The sequence below is a fragment of the Ictidomys tridecemlineatus genome, chromosome 2, assembly GCF_052094955.1.
Source record: "Ictidomys tridecemlineatus isolate mIctTri1 chromosome 2, mIctTri1.hap1, whole genome shotgun sequence".
NCBI classification, from domain to species: domain Eukaryota; kingdom Metazoa; phylum Chordata; class Mammalia; order Rodentia; family Sciuridae; genus Ictidomys; species Ictidomys tridecemlineatus.
Window position 1 is genome coordinate 72,772,685 of NC_135478.1, and position 17,130 is coordinate 72,789,814.

The 17,130-nt window shown below is 47.1% G+C and overlaps 1 protein-coding gene across 3 annotated transcripts in view; it reads right to left on the minus strand.

Annotated features, from left to right (window-relative positions):
* The window catches only part of Ppm1f (protein phosphatase, Mg2+/Mn2+ dependent 1F), a 29,898-nt gene extending 16,498 nt beyond the window's left edge, over positions 1-13,400 (minus strand). Inside the window, exons 1-4 of one of the 3 annotated variants that reach the window (XM_005334478.5) lie at positions 13,292-13,373; positions 12,743-12,871; positions 7,442-7,713; positions 2,616-2,761 (exon numbers count right to left, since the gene is read on the minus strand). In XM_005334478.5, the coding sequence (XP_005334535.1) occupies positions 2,616-2,761; positions 7,442-7,644 (349 nt within the window). In that variant the 5' untranslated portion in view covers positions 7,645-7,713; positions 12,743-12,871; positions 13,292-13,373. Of the gene's footprint in view, positions 1-2,615; positions 2,762-7,441; positions 7,714-12,742; positions 12,872-13,291 lie in introns of all 3 variants that reach the window. The other 2 variants (XM_078038848.1, XM_013362514.4) reach the window with 2 other exon arrangements.
* Between the last annotated feature and the right edge of the window lie 3,730 nt (positions 13,401-17,130).

Below are 17,130 nucleotides of genomic sequence, written 5' to 3' on the forward strand. Positions count from 1 at the left end.
TATGGAAACTATGGGAAGATAAGTAACTGTTGTTTTGAGCCACTAAAATTGGGGGTAATCTATTAAGTAGCAGTAAATAATACAACTTATAATACTAATTTTAAAAGGAAAAAAAAACACACTTAAGTCTAGCTTCTAAAGAAAAGATCAATAAGGCCCAGGTCCAAAGGAGACTTTGGGGTCAATGCCTTCAGGGACTCACTTCAGTTTAGTGTACAAACCCCTCCCAGGACTCCTGCCAGTCCAGGTGAATATGGTAAATAAAGATGAGTCAGAGTTGGTCACCTAAGAGGAGAGTTCAAGGTCAAGTAACTGAAAACAGGCTACACTCAATGACCTGAGGAACTGGGGAAAAAACAAAAACAAAAACAAAACAAAACTCTCCCAGCCAGAGAAGGAACCATGAGCTGGCAGACCTACAAGCACAGAGAGCCACAGAAGGATAAGTTTGAGGGGAATCATATAATAAGGCAGGGATGTGTATATGTGTAGTGGGCTCTAGTGGGCTGCTACCACCACACCCAGGACAGAACTCTAATCAAACATTTGACAAGAACTGTGGGACTAGCAGGGCCAGGTTGAGGGTCATGAGCCGGAGAACCATCATGGGAGGGCCTATAAGGACAGTAGCTCTATGTGCATTTGGCCTAGCAGCTCTCCTGCTGACCAAGGGAGACTTCCTCCTTCAGCCAGTACTCATGGTGCCACCTCCCTTGCCTTCCTCTTTCTCCTCTGTAGAAGATTGTAGTCAGAAAACCACTTGGAAAACTACAGGTTCCTTCTCACTCTTGGAAACTGCTGGCGTTCATCAGGCCTAAAGCACACAGGAGGAACCCAGGCCTGAGCTACCTGTTCCTTTCTTGCATTAGGCACAATGCAGCTATTTCCACCCACGTGTGTTGTCTTGAATCTTGCTCAAGCAAAAGGCACTAACAGAAGAGGGCAAAAAGCCACAACAGTGATGCCCAGCCTGCAGGCTCCTGATGCCTTGGTCTACTCCTCTGGTCAAGGGCTGCATCCCAGTGCCTTCAGAAATTGCTCCATTTTTGTTTTAAGAACAATCACTGGGGAGAGTTGGCTGCTTTAGTCACATCTTTGCCCTTCAATGGTGATTCTCATAATGCCTACCCTGATGTAATTTTGCAAGAATGGCTGAGAGATGACAGACTTTTTGATGTTCTGCTGCCATGAGTGATAAAAGCCTCTAGCCCAGGCCCCATGAAATTGCTCTGGGACAGACAGAGAAGGCAGAGGCAGGTTGCTATTTCCTTCTGGTTAGGCAGGGTCTCTCATTTCCAGATGCCAGGTATAGGGCTCCGCCTTGCTAGCTACAGCAATTCTCCTAGCCACCAGCAGGTGACGCTGTATTCTGCCTGAAAGGGCAGAGAAACCAGCAGGGGGTGGGGCGGTGGGGGTGCTCCCTCTGTGGAGCTGTGCAGTGGCAGCTGCTACCAGCAGGAAGCCTGCTGGCTTTGCAGAGAACAATGGCTGCCTGTCACTGAGGACAGCTGTCTCCCAGGCAGGAACACAAGGCTGTGCTCTGTGCTCTGATGGAAGGTGGGCAAAGAGCCAAGGAAAAGAGGACTAGAAAGAGGAGGAGAGAAATAGCCTGGCAATCACTGATGCTAGAGACTTCATGTATTTTTTTTTCTCTTTCCCTCCACATTGTTCCTTCCTTTTCCTTCCATGTATGCACTAATGTTGAGTTTAAAATAACACAGAAAGGAAATGGCAAAGGAAGGGAAAATCTGCTTTCCATTGCCTGTACAGAGAGGAAATTCTAGCTTGTAAATGGACCACAGAGGCCCCAGGTGGCACCTCCCCAGCAGCCTGCCATCCTTCCTCTCTCTATTTCTCTGGTCCAACATGAACCAACACAGATGAAATATAATAAAAAGTAATTACTAGGAAGAAGAAAATCAGAATAAGAGCTCTCTATTTTTAGTAGATTATTTATCAAACGGCTCTCAAACGTCCCAATTTCTGGGTTCCTCTGGCTGTACCATGCTGTCTGTAGCCTGGATCCACTGATGGCTGTCTTAAGGGCAGGCTGATAGAGAAGCCTCCATCACCACCTCCCTAGAAAGCTCAGGGACAGGCAAGAAAAGGTATTTCCATCTTGAGGCAAGGGGCCCATGCTCCGCCTTGCTACCATCTGGACCATGATGCCTCCAACAGAGCAATGTTGCTTGGTTTGCTCATGCAACACCCTGCTGACCCTGACTTCATGTTGCTGAGAGAGGGAGGGGCAAGTGCATTTGAAGTTGGCCACCTGACTTTGGCACTTTGAATTCCTCAAGTGTAAAATGTGACAAGCATCATTTATTTCCAAGGGCTTTCCTGAAACTTAAAGGAGATGGGACACAGAAGGTGCCTGGTGTCCACTGAATACTTTGTCTTGGCTGACTTTGAGCAGACCCTGATGGACATAGTCCCCTTGCTGGGTTTGTGCTGCAGTTACATTTTTTCTGCACCTGGATCCTGCCACCTTATCATGGATGAGTGACCCAGTGCTAACCCTTTTGCAGCTCTGATCAGTGTTTCTCACAATATCAACCTAAATTCTGTCACCTGCTAAGTAGCTCTGGGGTCACCTGAGAGGAAAGAGAACTCACAGGTCATAGGAGCCTTCTCTTCTTCCTCTTCCTCCTCATCTTCTTCCTCCTGGCTGGGCTCTTTCTTAAATTCGGAAAGGTCTGTCTTTAGCAGATGGGAAATTGCCTCATGGGTCAGAGCTGCAGCAAGTGATGGTGGAGCATTCCTTGGGACAAGAAATAAAAGGTAAAGCCAGGGCAGCTCACCAACAGAAGCCCATGAACTTGCACTCCCCAACCCAGAGCTTCCAGAGGTAGAGATGATGGCTTGCACCCTGCTGTGGAGTCACAATAAGCATTAGGGACCTGTGTCCTCGGGGAGTTGGGAAGGGATGTTCACACAACAAGCAGATCATCTATTGGAATCTGTGTGAACCAAATGCAGTGCTGAGGCTGGTGAGGAAAACTTCCTGACATTCAAGCAGATGATGGCTCCTGGTCTATATACCACAGGAGGGGAGAGGGAGTAACCAAAACCAGCTGAGGACACCAGGGGTTAGGGCATGTTATGAGTTGAATTTGGTCCCCTTCTCCATTCATATGTTTAAATCCTAACCCCCAGTAACTCAGAATGGGACTTTATTTGAAAATAGGACCTTATTTGCAAATGGAATTAGTTAACATGAGGTCATATAGGATTAGAAAGGGCTCTTACTTCAATATTGTTGATGTCTATAAAAAAGAGAAACTTTGGGCATAGATATGCACACACGAATAAAGCTGTGTGAACATGAACCAGAGATATAGATAATAAAACTGTAAGTTAAGGAATTCTAGGGATTCTTCACAAATCACCAGAAGGAACCAGCCCTGCTGTTACCTTCATCTCAGACTCCTAGCCTCCAGAATTTTTAAGACAATAAATCTCCATTTTTTAGGCTGCATTCTGTGGTGCTTTTTTTTTTTTTTTTTTTTTTTTACAAGCAGCTGAGGAAGCTGATTGAGGGAGTGTGGGACCTGGGTGCTGCATTTGAAAGATGAGTCTGGTGGAAGCAGTGGCTATGCATAGCTCACAGGGTCCCTGGATGGATGGGGTAGGGCACAGACAAATGGGGATGATCACAGAGGTGTCTCCTCCTGGGGCTATGGAGGAATAATTCTGAGAAGCAAGTCTTGGGTTTACTGCTTTGAAGGTCACAGAACAGAGCTGGAGTCAAGTAGGTGTAGGTGGGATGGAAAGGGAAGTCACAGCAGGCTGAAGGCAAGTGAAGGGGAGGAAATGTCGACCTCAAGCCAGGGGCCTTTAATAGGAGGCAGTACATAAGGGGGATGAATGGCAAACCAAGGGAGGAGTTTTGGGGAGGGAGACTGAAGCCAGCTATGGCCAAGGAAGAGGGCAGTGGGGAAGACAGCCTGAAATTCTGCATTAGTGCACCTTTCCATGCCTGCCACCCTTCTCTATGTGGGCTCTGCATCTTGGGGACCCTGTTCAAACTCCATGTCTATTGAAGCCCTCCCTGGCTTTCTAGGCAGAAGAGGTCATTCCCCTACAGCCTCTAGGATGCATTCTGACTCCCAGAATTTGCCTTATACCTAGTGGGAGTCCTGGAAGCTGAATGATGTACACTTTGCTCTTGTGTGACTGTCCCTGAGGGTCGGGGGAGTGGGGCATACCTGGGACAGTGGGTGATTGTTTGCTGGGCTAACACTCCAGCTCTCTTTCCTTTTATTTGGCGGGAGTGGGGGGTTAACCAGGGAATGAACCCAGGGCCTTAGACATGCTAGGCAAATGCTTTACCACTGAGTTACATATTTAGCCCTTTTAATTTTATTTTTTAGTGGTACTAGGGAGTAAATTCAGGGGCACTCTTCCATTGAGCTACTTTCTCAGCCTTTTAGAAATTTTTAAGAAGCTGAGGCTGGCCTCAAGCTTGGAATTATTTATCTCCAAAGTAGCTGGGATTACAGACACACACTACCATGCCTGGCTGCCACTCCAGCTTTAGACAGAGAACAAGGACCTTCTAATACCCTAACTGATGTATCATATCCTGTGGGGGCTGGGTGCATTTACTGATGGTCTCTGTAATCTAGTGGGATGAATTCTTAATTTAAGAAAAAAAAATGAGAGCATGAATCAGGGCAAAGCCTCTGGAACTACCTTTGATAAACAATCAGCTTGGTTAGGGGTATAGTTCAGTGATACAGCACATGCCTAGCATGTATGAAGCCTGGTTTTGACCCCTAACATGTTAAAAAAAAAAGACAAGGAAAACAAACAAACAAACCAGTCAAGATATGAGAAATGAATTCCACCACCATTTGGGGATTTCCTGCCAACTTCTGGGTTTTCCCTTTTCAAGGCAGGCAGGAGGGCGCGGGTTCTCCTTGGTCCTGGTGAGGTCATGCTTCAGCTTCCTGCCTGCCCACTGCTATCGCTGCTGGGGGCAGGAAGGCAGCTTCCGGCTATGGGGACCCAGACAATGCCTGGCCACTGGCCACCAGCATCCCCTTCCCGGACACCACTCCCACCTCATCCAACGGTCTCACCCATATGCTCTGGAGGCCCTCAGTCCTGAGTCTGTTACAACATGAAAGTCAACCCTAATTCTGGTCCCTGCGGGGTGGGATTCCTAATCTAGGTTGGAAGATGCTTCAGAGAATGGACCCAGATACCAAGAAACCCTAGTCTCACCACGTTGGGTGGTTACAAGTAGTTTTCAATCTAGCAGCAGAGATGTGTTTCTAAAAACCCAAAGTATAAGGTATGTATTGCTTGGGGCCCCAAATATGTGACAATGAAATTACTACTAATAAGAAGGGAAGACAGGACATAAAATTAGCATACCCAAGTGCTCAGGGATTTGACTTCTGGATGGTCTCAGAAAGGATGTCATTTACAATCTGAAAAACAGTCTGTTGACTAATATATTGGAAGCCCTTCATGCCCAAGAGACTAAACTTTGGCTGTGGAGATGGGAAACAGAGCACAAAGGAGGTCTATGAGGTATGAGTAACCATATGTAAGCATGTTTGTGTGTAATGACTATACCTAAGAACATTCATGTCTGTATATGAGAAAATACTAGAGAAGAACAAAGAATAACTTAAACTCATGAAGGTGAATGGAAAAGAAATGATTTTACAATACTACATTTTATGATATGCTTTAAGGTATATTAAGGTGAATATATGGTTGGGGGGTGGTTTCTAAGAGGCCCCCAGAGAACTGTGTGCCACCAGACCTGAGGGACCTTTGGTTCCTTACCCCATCACTAGCCATTAACGCCTACCTCAAACAAGTCCTGATCCTTTCTCCTCATATCTGAAACCCTCTGACCCAAGATTCTGCACCCCCAACTCAGCCATTCCTTGGCCAGGCTACTTGCTGCCTGCTGGTTGCTGCCACTGTCCACCTCACTGTGGTAAGCAAAACCAGTCCCCTCTATCTAGATTCCCCCTGCTCCACTGGTCCCTCCTCTGTACTCTATTAACTCTCACTTGGGAATCATAGGCTCACACCAGAGTCCCTTCTAGGCCCTGCTGCTGTGGTTTGGCCCTCTCCTGCACCTGTGCCCCAGCTTGAAGACCCTGTGAGCCCTGGGGTCCTACCTTATCACCAGCTCAGGCCATGTGGCAGCAGGCACCATGCTGAGTTCAATCCCCCTGGGCCTGGCTTCCTCCCTGCTATCCCTGAGCCTCCCAAGAAAGCAAAGTTTCCTTGTTATCTCCACAGAAGGCCCAGTGGCTGTTGTCCCTCAGAACTCTCTTTACTTCCCTGCTTCCGAGTGCTGCTGCTGTGCTCCTATCTCTCCTCTTGAGGAGGCAGAACTTAGGGGCCCTTCCCTCACCTCCTACATTCAGCTCCACCCCTGGGGGCTCATTCACTTTATGCCACCTGTCGCTAAAATACTTCCCCCAAACCAGCCAACAACAGACCGCACATGCTTCACCCCTTGTGGAACATGGTCATGAAGAATTGCCTCCTAAGCTATGAGGCTGTGGATTTGCAGGGTGGGTGTGGCCCTGGTGTACATATGCTCAGCAACCCCTACTACCATACTGCACAGGGTAAGCATGTCATCTACCATGCTGGAATCCTAGCAAACAGACTATCATAGAGTGGGCAGGGATGAATGTGTAGCAAGGAAGCAAAGGTCTGAAAATATAAATGAAAAATTCCAGAAATAAATGAACTCATAACTTTCAAACTATGTACTACCTTGAGTAGCATGATGAAATCTTCCCATCCTGCTCTGTTGCTCCCTGGAATGCAAATTATCCCTTTTTTTCAGTGTACCCACTACCTGCCAGTCACTTGGTGGCTGTATTGGTTATGATATCGACTGTCTTGGTATTGCAGTGCAATTGTTCAAATAATCCTTATTTTACTTAACAATAGCCCCAAAGCAAAGAGTAGTGATGCTGGCAATTTTAAAACACCAAAGATAATCCATAAAGTGCCATATGTGAAAAGGTAGAAGTTCCTAACTTATAAGAAAAAAAATCACTTGCTCCTTGCCGAGATTGCTAAAATATATGTGTATGTGTGTATGTGTGTGTGTGTGTGTGTGTGTGTGTGTGTATGAAAGAATCTTCTATCTATAGAACTGTGAAAGAGGAAAAAGAAATTTATGCTAGCTTTATTGTTGCATCTCAAATTGTAAGTTATAGTCACAGTGTGTGATAAGTGCTTAGTTAAAAGGAGACAGCATTAAATCATAGAATTCAGTATTATCTGTAGTTTCAGGCATTTACTGAGGGTCTTGGAATGTATCCCCTGTGGATAAGGGGGGAAACCCTGCACTACTGTCACAGGGTTTAGGTGGATTAAGGTCAGCATATAGCAGACATGCTGTGCCCCTACTCCTTGTCCTGACCAGTCTCCTGAGGTCACATAGGCCTACCTGCTGCCCAGGAAGCCCATGGCCAGCTCAGCCAGCTCGGCCTCCACCTCCTCCTGGCTGAGTGTTGTCCCTGGGGCCTTCCATGGCAAAGGGCTCTCTGGGCTCAGTGGGGCTGGGAAGTCTTGGAGGAGTGCGTCCAGGAAGCCCAGGATCTCTGCACCACAGGCCATCTGGCAGTTGTTCTGTGGGGCTCCAGAGGCCATTCCCAGAGCATCCCGGGTGGGTGCTTAGAGCTAGGTGCGGAGTGAGATGGTCTCCAGTCAGTCTTCACTCTGGGGAGAGATGTCAGAGTCAGCAAAATTACAGGACAACAGGTGCCTTACAATGCAGAGTGCAAGTGTCCTGCTGTGTCTCCTCTACTTGTGACCAATGTGTGGCAGGCATCTCATCAAGCCCTGTGCCTCACAGTTCAGAAACACAAGTGGAGCAAACAAACCCAACTGGCATTTTGATGTGGGTGGGGACACATGGGTGCCCAGAGAAGGGGACTCAGGAGATGTTGCCAGCTGATGCTGTATGGACACCTTGAAGAAATGACAGAGAAAGAAGGCATGTTCCCAGCAGAGTGTGCCTGGCAATGGCCAGAGTAGGCAAAAGAGGGATGCCAAGCTTAGGCTCTCCAGGCAAGCAAATGGAGTTAACCTGATCCTGGGACCCCAGCAGCTGGAGGGATCTGAGGTAAGGAAAGTGATATCATCACTTTCCATGTGCTTGAAGTGGTGAACTGCTAGGGCTACAGAGATGAACTGGGGAAGGGAAGAGCCAACAAGTAGGAGCAGTCAGTCCAGTGCTATTTGGGAAATGGACCATGGTAGGAGCAGGAAGGAGCTGCTCTTCAGAGGCTACTGGGCTTGTCCGAGGTGTGGGCAGGAGAGAAGCAGAGGGTTAATAACTCAGGACAGATGAGGGTACTTTGGGAGGTGGTTAAATCTATTCAATGATATCTAATAGGCTCAGGCCTCCAAATCCCTAGCTAGGAGAGGCACAAAAAAGATGGTAGATTGTGGGTGAGGGCCCTAAAACCAGGTTAAATATCTGATCTGGGATGCAAAGGATGAAGTGAGGGTCTGGGATTGTGGTTTAGTTGTAGAGCACTAGCTAGCATGTGTGAGGCACTAGGTTTGATCCTCAGCACCACATGGAAATAAAATGGGGGTATTGTGTCTACCTACAACTAAAAAATAAATGTTAAAAAATAATTTAAAAAAAGTAAAAAATAAAAAGGGTGAAGCGAGGTAAATTAAAATAACATAAAACCAAGCCAGGCAGTGGTACACATATGTAATCTCAGCTTACTAGGGAGGCTGAGGTAGGAGGATTGCTAGTTGGAAGCTACCCTATGCAACTTAGTGAGAGCCTGCTTTAAAAAACAAAACAGGCTGGGGATGTAGCTCAATAGTACAGTGTTTCCCCATCATGCTTGGGGCTCTGGCTTCACTGCAGTACTGCAGAAAACAAACAAAAACCACAACCAGAAAAAAAAAAAAATTAAAAAAAACCCAAAACAAACAAAAACCAAATACCCCCTACCACAACAAAACAAAAACCCCATAAATCTTCTTGCTTTTTTTAGAGATAGCAATTGAAAGTTAATTTGTTTTGAATATATAGAAAGAATGCAGAAATAGGGGTACTTATTGAAGGTTATGAGGATAGACTTAAATTCTCTGTCAATCTTCATAGTTACTCACAATAAAATGTAGTCCAGGTTACAAAAGGCAAGCAGGTAAAAAGAAAAAGAATGTAAAGCAAAGAAAGAAAAATCAGGATGGGAATAGGACATTTTCATTCTAACCACAAAGGTAAGGTTTTTGTGAAATGGAGAACTCAGTGCAGGCTGGGAGCTCTGGTAGGGGTGAAAAAGAGGGTGGAATTAAGAGGGTCTGTGGGGGTCTGCCAGCTGCGTTCAGTGGAGCTGCAGGAAAGCCCAGAAGACAAGATGATAGGAATTTCCCAGCAAGCTTAGCATCCTTGAGCAGAAGAGGCCAAGTCCCCCTCCTCTGCCTGTGAATTGCTCTGGCCTCCTGGGAGAGAATGTGCATAATGCAGAGCTGCCCCCAAGCAATTGCCAGTGTTGTTATAGGCCTGGCTCCCTTGAAAGGCTTAGTGATCTAGGGGCCCTGAAATCTCCAGCTAAGTTAAATGTGCTTATGTAAATTTATGATTAGCATCAAAATGAAAGGACAGCATGATCATACCCCACAAATTCAGGAGGCCCCAGATGGAAAAATCCTGTGGACAAGAACAAAATTCAAGACCCCTCCACCTTCCACCTCATATGCAGGTGATAAGTCTGCCCGGACATTCTGGAATGCAGGTGCCTTTCTAGCCTCCAGGCCTTAAAATGTTTCCCGTGTCTAGCCTATATGGTGCACCCCCCCCCCTTTCCTGGAGGATATGGCCCCTCCTCTCTGCACTGCAGCACTACAGATTCCAACTCCACCAAGTTCATCATATGCCTGGCTACCTGCCTGCTCTTTGTGCCCATGTGCCCACTGTCCTGAGCACAAAGGGCCTAGCATAAACCTCAACAACCATGCATGCTGAGTGGGGCTTGGGGAAGGAGACAGCAGAGTGTGACAAGATGGTGCTCATGTATAAAGCTCTGCCAGTATGTGCACAGGATGGGCTGGCTTACTCTCAGGCCCCGCACTAATGACCTACTTTTGCTAGAAAGACAGAGTGCCCAAAGTCATCCTGCTTGCTGGGACCACCCAGATTTGTTTCTGTATTGTTGGATTTTGGAGGTAAGGATAACAACCAGGCCACAGTTTGCCTTCCCTGGGCCCAGCTGGAATAAAGGACAAGAAGAAATTTCCTTCCTTGTCCTTCCTTTTCCCAATAAATCTCAAATCTGATGGATGCCATATGGTTAGGTGAAATAAATATATCCCTGCCCTCAAAGCCCACAACCTAGAGAGAAGGCACAGACAGTGATGGGAGGGAGAAATTGTTAACTCAAAGGGGAACTAGGGGCAGCCCTGAAAGTCACCAGACAGGCAGGAGACAGTGCCAGGGCTCTGAGCTCCTTCAGGATCACTGGAGGAGACAGTCTCAGGAGAAGGGTGGTGGCCAGCTGGCAGGCAGCAGCAGGATAACAGAGTGTAGGGAGAAGGTGGGACTGGGGATAGGCCCAAAATTGTCCTGACTTCACTGGTATCCTCACAATTCACAAATTGCAAATAGTAAAGGGCTCACAGTGAGAGGGATATGTTAAGAGTCTGTGCAAGTCACCAAGGGCCTTTGGTGGGCATGAAAGGGACACTGAGCTCCCAACCCCCCCCTTCCCCCAGTGCCATCTGCCTCAATCAGTCTGGCCAGACATAATTCTCTGGCTCCAGATCAGAATCTTCTGCACTTCTCATCAGGTAGCAGCCACACTGATGAGCCTGAAGGGTGTTCCCAACTGACATCCACCAGCACTTTGGGGCACTGTGTCTCTGAGTGTTGTATTATCCCTAACAATCTTGCTGTGATTATCTCTACTTTACAGGTATGGGCAAAAAGGTCTGTGACGTGCCCAAACTCTCTGGTTGAGATTCATGCTGGGTAACCTGGTCCCCAATCACTGTAATTAAAATGCTAGGAAATTGTTCTGACTCCTTCCTGATCCTGATCCACTCTTCATTGGTCACCAACCCTGGAATTAAGTTCTCTGTGGCTCCTCCTTTCATTTCTGTGTCTACATCCCTAAGGTAGCCCCCCACCTCCTTGCCCTAAATCAATAACAGTCTCTTTGCTCTTTGTGTTGGTTTGCCCCCACTCTGCCAAGATCTCTCTGACTTTACAAAGCTCTGCTGACATCTTCCCCACCCAGGGGTCTAGCATGTTGTCTTCCATAGCTCTGACTTATAAAAAGTATTTTTTATTTTAAATTTGAAGTTTTCCTCTTGCCAGTTTTGACTCTTAGGCTCAACTAATGTATATTTGTACAAATGCTTTTTTTTTTCCTAGGTGGTACAAAGTACTTGTTGAGTCTTGCTTAATTTCTGAACCCAGGTAAGGAAAAAATAGTGACACTTAGAAAAGGAAATTGCACCACTATTGTTACGACAGTGTTGTTGGTATTCTTCTCTGACAATGAAGAATCTTATTTCTTTATTCATAAATAACCATTGAGAATAGTTTGATGTAAATCCTTCCACATCTTTTCCTACATATATATTTTATTGTGATAAAATAAACATAACGGAAAATTTATCATTTATCATTATAACATTTTTTTTTTTCTGGTGCTGGGGATTGAATCCAAGGCTTAAGTACAGCTCTCCTGCTGAGCTACACTCTAGTTCCTATTTTAACCATCTTTGATTACTCTTTTGTGGCATTAAGCACATTCATGTTATTGTGCAACCATCACTTTTCTTTTAAACTTGACTTTCTTAATAGATAAACTCCCTATGGTCAGGGAGCCCACCCTGGTCCTTTCTGCTTAGCAGGTGATGTGATGGTAGAGAGAAGAGTGAACAGCCATCCTGGCCTGAGATATGCATGCAGCCTTAGGCCTGGTACCTTTAAAGAGGAAACTAAAATACTCCCAGCACAGTGGGCAGCAGACAAGTCTTAAAGACAGGGTTGGTATCGGTTTACATCACAAAGGAATTCTACAAATGAACCTGTGTGGAGCTTTCAAAGTAATATTTAAAGTGGGACTCATTTTGTTTACCCTCTTATAACTATGCTGACAAGTACATACTGTCAGGTCATGCTGCATACAACAAAATAGGCTCTCGGAGAGTAAGCACCCATCTAAGGTCACACAGGTGGGAAGTTGCAATGCAGGGCTCAATTTGGGCCTTCTCATGCCTGGTGACTTTGCCAAGAGGAAAAGAGTAAAATTTGATAATAGGATGGATATGGACATAAAAGCCAGAAATGAGCTAAAGATGGCCTGAGGGTCAGGCAGCCTCACATTTTATTCCCCATAGTGGGAGCATAGCTTAACCCACAGAACTTGCCTCAGGGAATGCCATGAGGGGACACACACAGACCATAAATATCTATATATCTATATCTACCTACCTATCTATGTAACTGTCTATCTCACTCAAAGGACTGAAGGGCAAAAGGCTTTGGTGGAGTCCATTTTCATCCACCTGGGCCTCATTATGTATTAGATCCTGTGCAAAAATCCCTACAGTCAGGTGCCATTTCTCTCTATTGCATAGAGAGGTTAAGGGGCTTGCCTGAGATCATCCAGCTGCAGCGGTGGAGCTCAAAGCCTCCATGCCTGAAGTTGTATCTTATACAATCATGTTAGAGCGGCTGCAGCCCAAGCAATACATCAACCGAAATACTCACCTTAAAAACACTTGGGGAGCCGGGGGTGGGGGCCTTCAGGAAGAAATGTGGTCCAACGAAGGTGTCAGAGCTGGTGGGTAGGGGCAGGGCAGTGGGCCTGGCCCTCATGTTCCTGGTGGGTGGGATGGGCTGGGGGAACGGCTGGAGCCTTAAAAATGGGGGCGTGCCTTCTTTTTGCACCTCATTCTGCCTCACAGCCCTGGATCCCCACCTGGCCCTTGACTTGGCCACACCTCCGCCGGCCCAAAGGGCCCCCAGTTCCAAGCCTTTGGCTCCCCAGCCCTCTGATTCCTCGCCTCGGGTTCTTCAGGTCCCCAGCGACTCCCTTTACTCTTAACCCATTTCACTCCTATATACCTCTTGGGTCCCTCCATTCGATCCTCATCTTGGCCTCCTTGTCTTCCCAGACCTCATATTCCTCCCCTCATATTCCTCAGCCCCAATTCACCCTTGTGCACCTTGTGCGCCCACCTGACCCTCATTCCAGCTCTGTCGGGCCCCAAATCGCACCCTTGGGCTTTCTCACCCCCAGGTCCCCGCCAGCCTCACCTGCCATCCCGCGGATACGCGCCCAGGGCCCAGCGTCCCGCGAGCTTCTTTGGGCCGGCCCCGCCCACTTCCCGTCCCGGGCCGCCTCGGGCTCCGCGCAGGCGCAATTGGGCCTATGGGCGGGCGGGGTCAGGCCTCTGCTGCCCCCTGGCGGTATTGCGCCCACTGACTGCGGCTTTTTCACCCTAGGCAAGCACCTGCGCCTCACTCACAGCGGAGTTGCAACACTTTTCTAGCCTTGTGTGTACGACACGGGAAAGTAACCCTTACTTTTTAGTGTCCAGAAGTTAATCCATTTATATGATCAATTAGTGGTATGTGGCAAAGCAGGGATGCAAACCCAGACTGCCCAGGAGTGACCCAACCATGAGAGATGCCCGAGAGCCACTGTACTTTTATTAGAGGCCATGTTAGTTTCCACAAAACAAAAGGCTTAAAACAAGCACAGATTTATTATCTTACAGTTCTGGTAGTCAGAAGTCCCCATGGTCTCAAATGAACTGAGAGCAGGTGTTAACAGTGTATGTTCCTTTCTGGGGGCTCTTGGGAGAGTCACTTCCATTGCCTTTTCTAGCTTTTAGACTACCTACATTCCTTGACTTGGGGTCCTTCCCCCATCTTCAAAGCCAGTAAGGGCCACTCAAGCCCTTATCTTGCTGCCATCTCTCTGATGATTTCCTCTGCTACTTCTAAAGACCCTTGTAATAACATTGTGCCCATCCAGATAATTCAGGATAATTTCCCTATTTCATTTCAGTACTGGGGACAGAATCCAGGGGTGCTTTACGACTAAGCACCATCCCAACTCCTTTAAAAAAATTTTAAATTTTGGTACAAGTCTTTGCTCAGTGCCCAGTTGGCTTGAACTTGTGATCCTTCCTGCTTCAGCCTCATGAGATGCTGGGATTGCAGGTATGCACCACTGCGCTTGGCCTGAGCTACCTCTTTTAACCTGTGACTTCAGGCATATTTCTTAGCTCACCTGATCCCGTTTCCTTACCATAAAAATGGGGACAACAGCAATCAACCTATTGTCATAGGGTTGTTCTGAGACCCTGGGCCAATACTGATCAGTATGCCCAAGTTACCGATGTCAGAATAGCTGTAGTGTGAAGTTTGAAGGCAAGGCAGTATGTGAGACAGGCCTTCCCACACTGTAAAGTGTGGTGCCTGTGAAAGCTGATATACCTGCAGGCTTCCTTAGTGGGTGCCATATTGGCCTCTTGGGCACTGATTCCACTTGAGGTTGGCAGATAAGAGAGAATGGCAAAGCTACACCTCAGAAACTTGCTCCATTGGGCTCTAGGCCAGGAACATGCTTGTGAGATTACTTGTGCCCTGTGGCTTCGGTCAACGCCTCACTGTCTGCATTCCATCACGCCTGAGCTCCTGGCTCTTGGCTTTCACTCTTGTGAAAGGAATCTCTCAATATCACCCACCCCAACTGGATACCAAGGTCATAATTTTCTGCTTTTGAGCAAGGCTGTGCCCCTGGCTAGGTGGGTTAGATAGGGGCTCCTGGAATGCTCAGCCCTGAGTCTTCCTCCCACTTCTGCCTGAACTCTTTCCTAGTTTCCAAGTTTCCCCTGTGTTGAATGCCTGCTCTGAATACTTTGCTCCTGCCACATGAGGACTTCAGCCATCTACAAGAACCTCCCTTCATCTCTTCGAACCACAGATAAGGCAAGACTCATTTTAGAGACAGGATTAGGTCACTTGTAGACTTTCAAATTATGGGTGATACACATAACCTCAGGAGAGTCCTCATTTCTGACTTTGCAGGCTATTTGCAATGGGATGCTCACCTGGTGCTTTTTTTTTTTTTTTTTGGTACCAGGAATTGAACTCAGAGGCACTCAACCACTGAGCCACATCCCCCACCTCTATATTGTAGTATATTTAGAGACAGGGTCTCACTGAGTTGCTTAGTGCCTCACCATTGCTGAGGCTGGCTTTGAGCTCATGATCCTACTGTCTCAGCCTCCTGAGCTGCTGGCATTACAAGTGTGTGCCAACCTGTGCCCGGGTGGTGCTGCCTTTGAAAGGGGGCCTTTGGATCTCCCTTAGCTGTTGGTTTCTTCATGGGGAATGAAACAAGAGAGGCTTTGTAGTTGTAGGTCAGTGGTGTCTTCTGCCCCATAGACTTGGAAGCACACATGCATAGGGCACTTAGTGCCAATGTGAACCGTGATCTCAAGGGGACAAAGATGGGGTCTACAAAGGGCAATAGTCTTTGACAAGACAAATCAGCTGGACAACCAGGCCCAGCCACTGTAAGCCAGGTGCAAAGACAGAGAAGCCTGGTCTGCAAGATCCTGCCTCTTTCAGAAAGGCTGCCCTGCAGCTACTGACCTCTGTGGTGGTCTCACAGAACAGGGCTACTTAGAAGATAGTTCTGACCTTAAACAGACCTCATTCCTTCCTTGTGTCCATTGTTCCTAGAGGCCAGGTTTGCAGTGATAGTAGGGTTGGATGTCACTGTATGATATAAGGTGAAGGAACCAGGAATGCAGAATTTAGCTTCAAAAGCCAAGGGATCCCCTTAATGGAGATTCATGCACAGGGACAATTGCAGAGAAAAAAAAAAAAAAAAGAGAGACACTTCATCAGCCCTGTTTGTGACTGAAATGTTAGTTGCACAACTGTGGTAAGGATGGCAAGGGAGGTTTGGGTTTAAGGAATACAGAAGAGTTCCCTCTCAAAGTCCAAGCTAATCCTATGACAGAACTCCTGGAGGGGTCTCCCTGGAAGGGTCCTAGGTTGCTCTCCTGTAGAGAAAAGGCCCTGGATTATGTGACAGGGACATGTAGGTGGAAACGCAATCAAAACCGCAAGTCAGGGACCCTGCCCATCAAGAGATGTGGCCTTTTCAGGGCTCTGGAATCTGACTGCAGTGAATGGGGACAAAAGCAGAGGCTTTGAGTGTAGATGCATTATCCCCACCATTGCTGCACAGCTTCCCAGGGAGCTGCCCCATGGGGCAGCCTTCCCAAAGTGATACCTCTCCCCCTCATTGCATATTTTCTTTCATCTTTTCAAGTGTTTTCTCAAACTATCTTCCAGGGAACCAAAATGTTGGCTCATTGGGGCCTGGGGTGGAGGTGTCCCAGTAGGGGTTGTGACTATGTGGACTGTTGAGCGCGAACTATGGATTTTTTTTTTTTTCTTTTAGTACAGGGGATTGAACCCAGGGGCATGCTACCACTAAGGTATATCCCTAGTACCCCCACCTCTTTTGAATTTTGAGATAGGTTCTCATTAGATTGTGGAAGCAGACCTGAAACTAGTGATCATCCTGTCTCAATTTCCTGAGTAGCTGGGTTACAGGCATGTGCCACCTGTGCCTGGTTGAACTATGGGTTCTTAAAGAGTTTTTTCAGTCTTATCTATTCTAGTATGACTATGAATCTACTACAGAGGAAGGTGGTTCACATGGGAAGCATTTCTGGCCTGTCCCTTGAACAAATATTCCAGATTAGTCGGGAAAGCCATTTGGGCTAAGTTTTTGCTACTACATGGTGAGGCATAATCAAGAGGGTGGAAGGAGTTTCCCCACACAACAAAACTAATATAGGAGCCCCTCCTTGTGGCTGGACTGGAGAGCACAGGAAGGAGACACAGTCAAGAGAGCTGTCTGGCCTGAAGCCCACACCTGGCTGCCATGAGGCACTGTGACTTACAGGGTATTTTTTAAGCCTGGTATGCAATTAGTTTCAATGGAGTGCCCAGTTGCTTCTGAGACAACAAAGGCTCATTTTCAGAATGAACAGGAATCAGAACAGGCTTCAAGAAGCTGGTGGAGTCACACAAAAAACATGCTGAACTTGGGAGTCACAAGC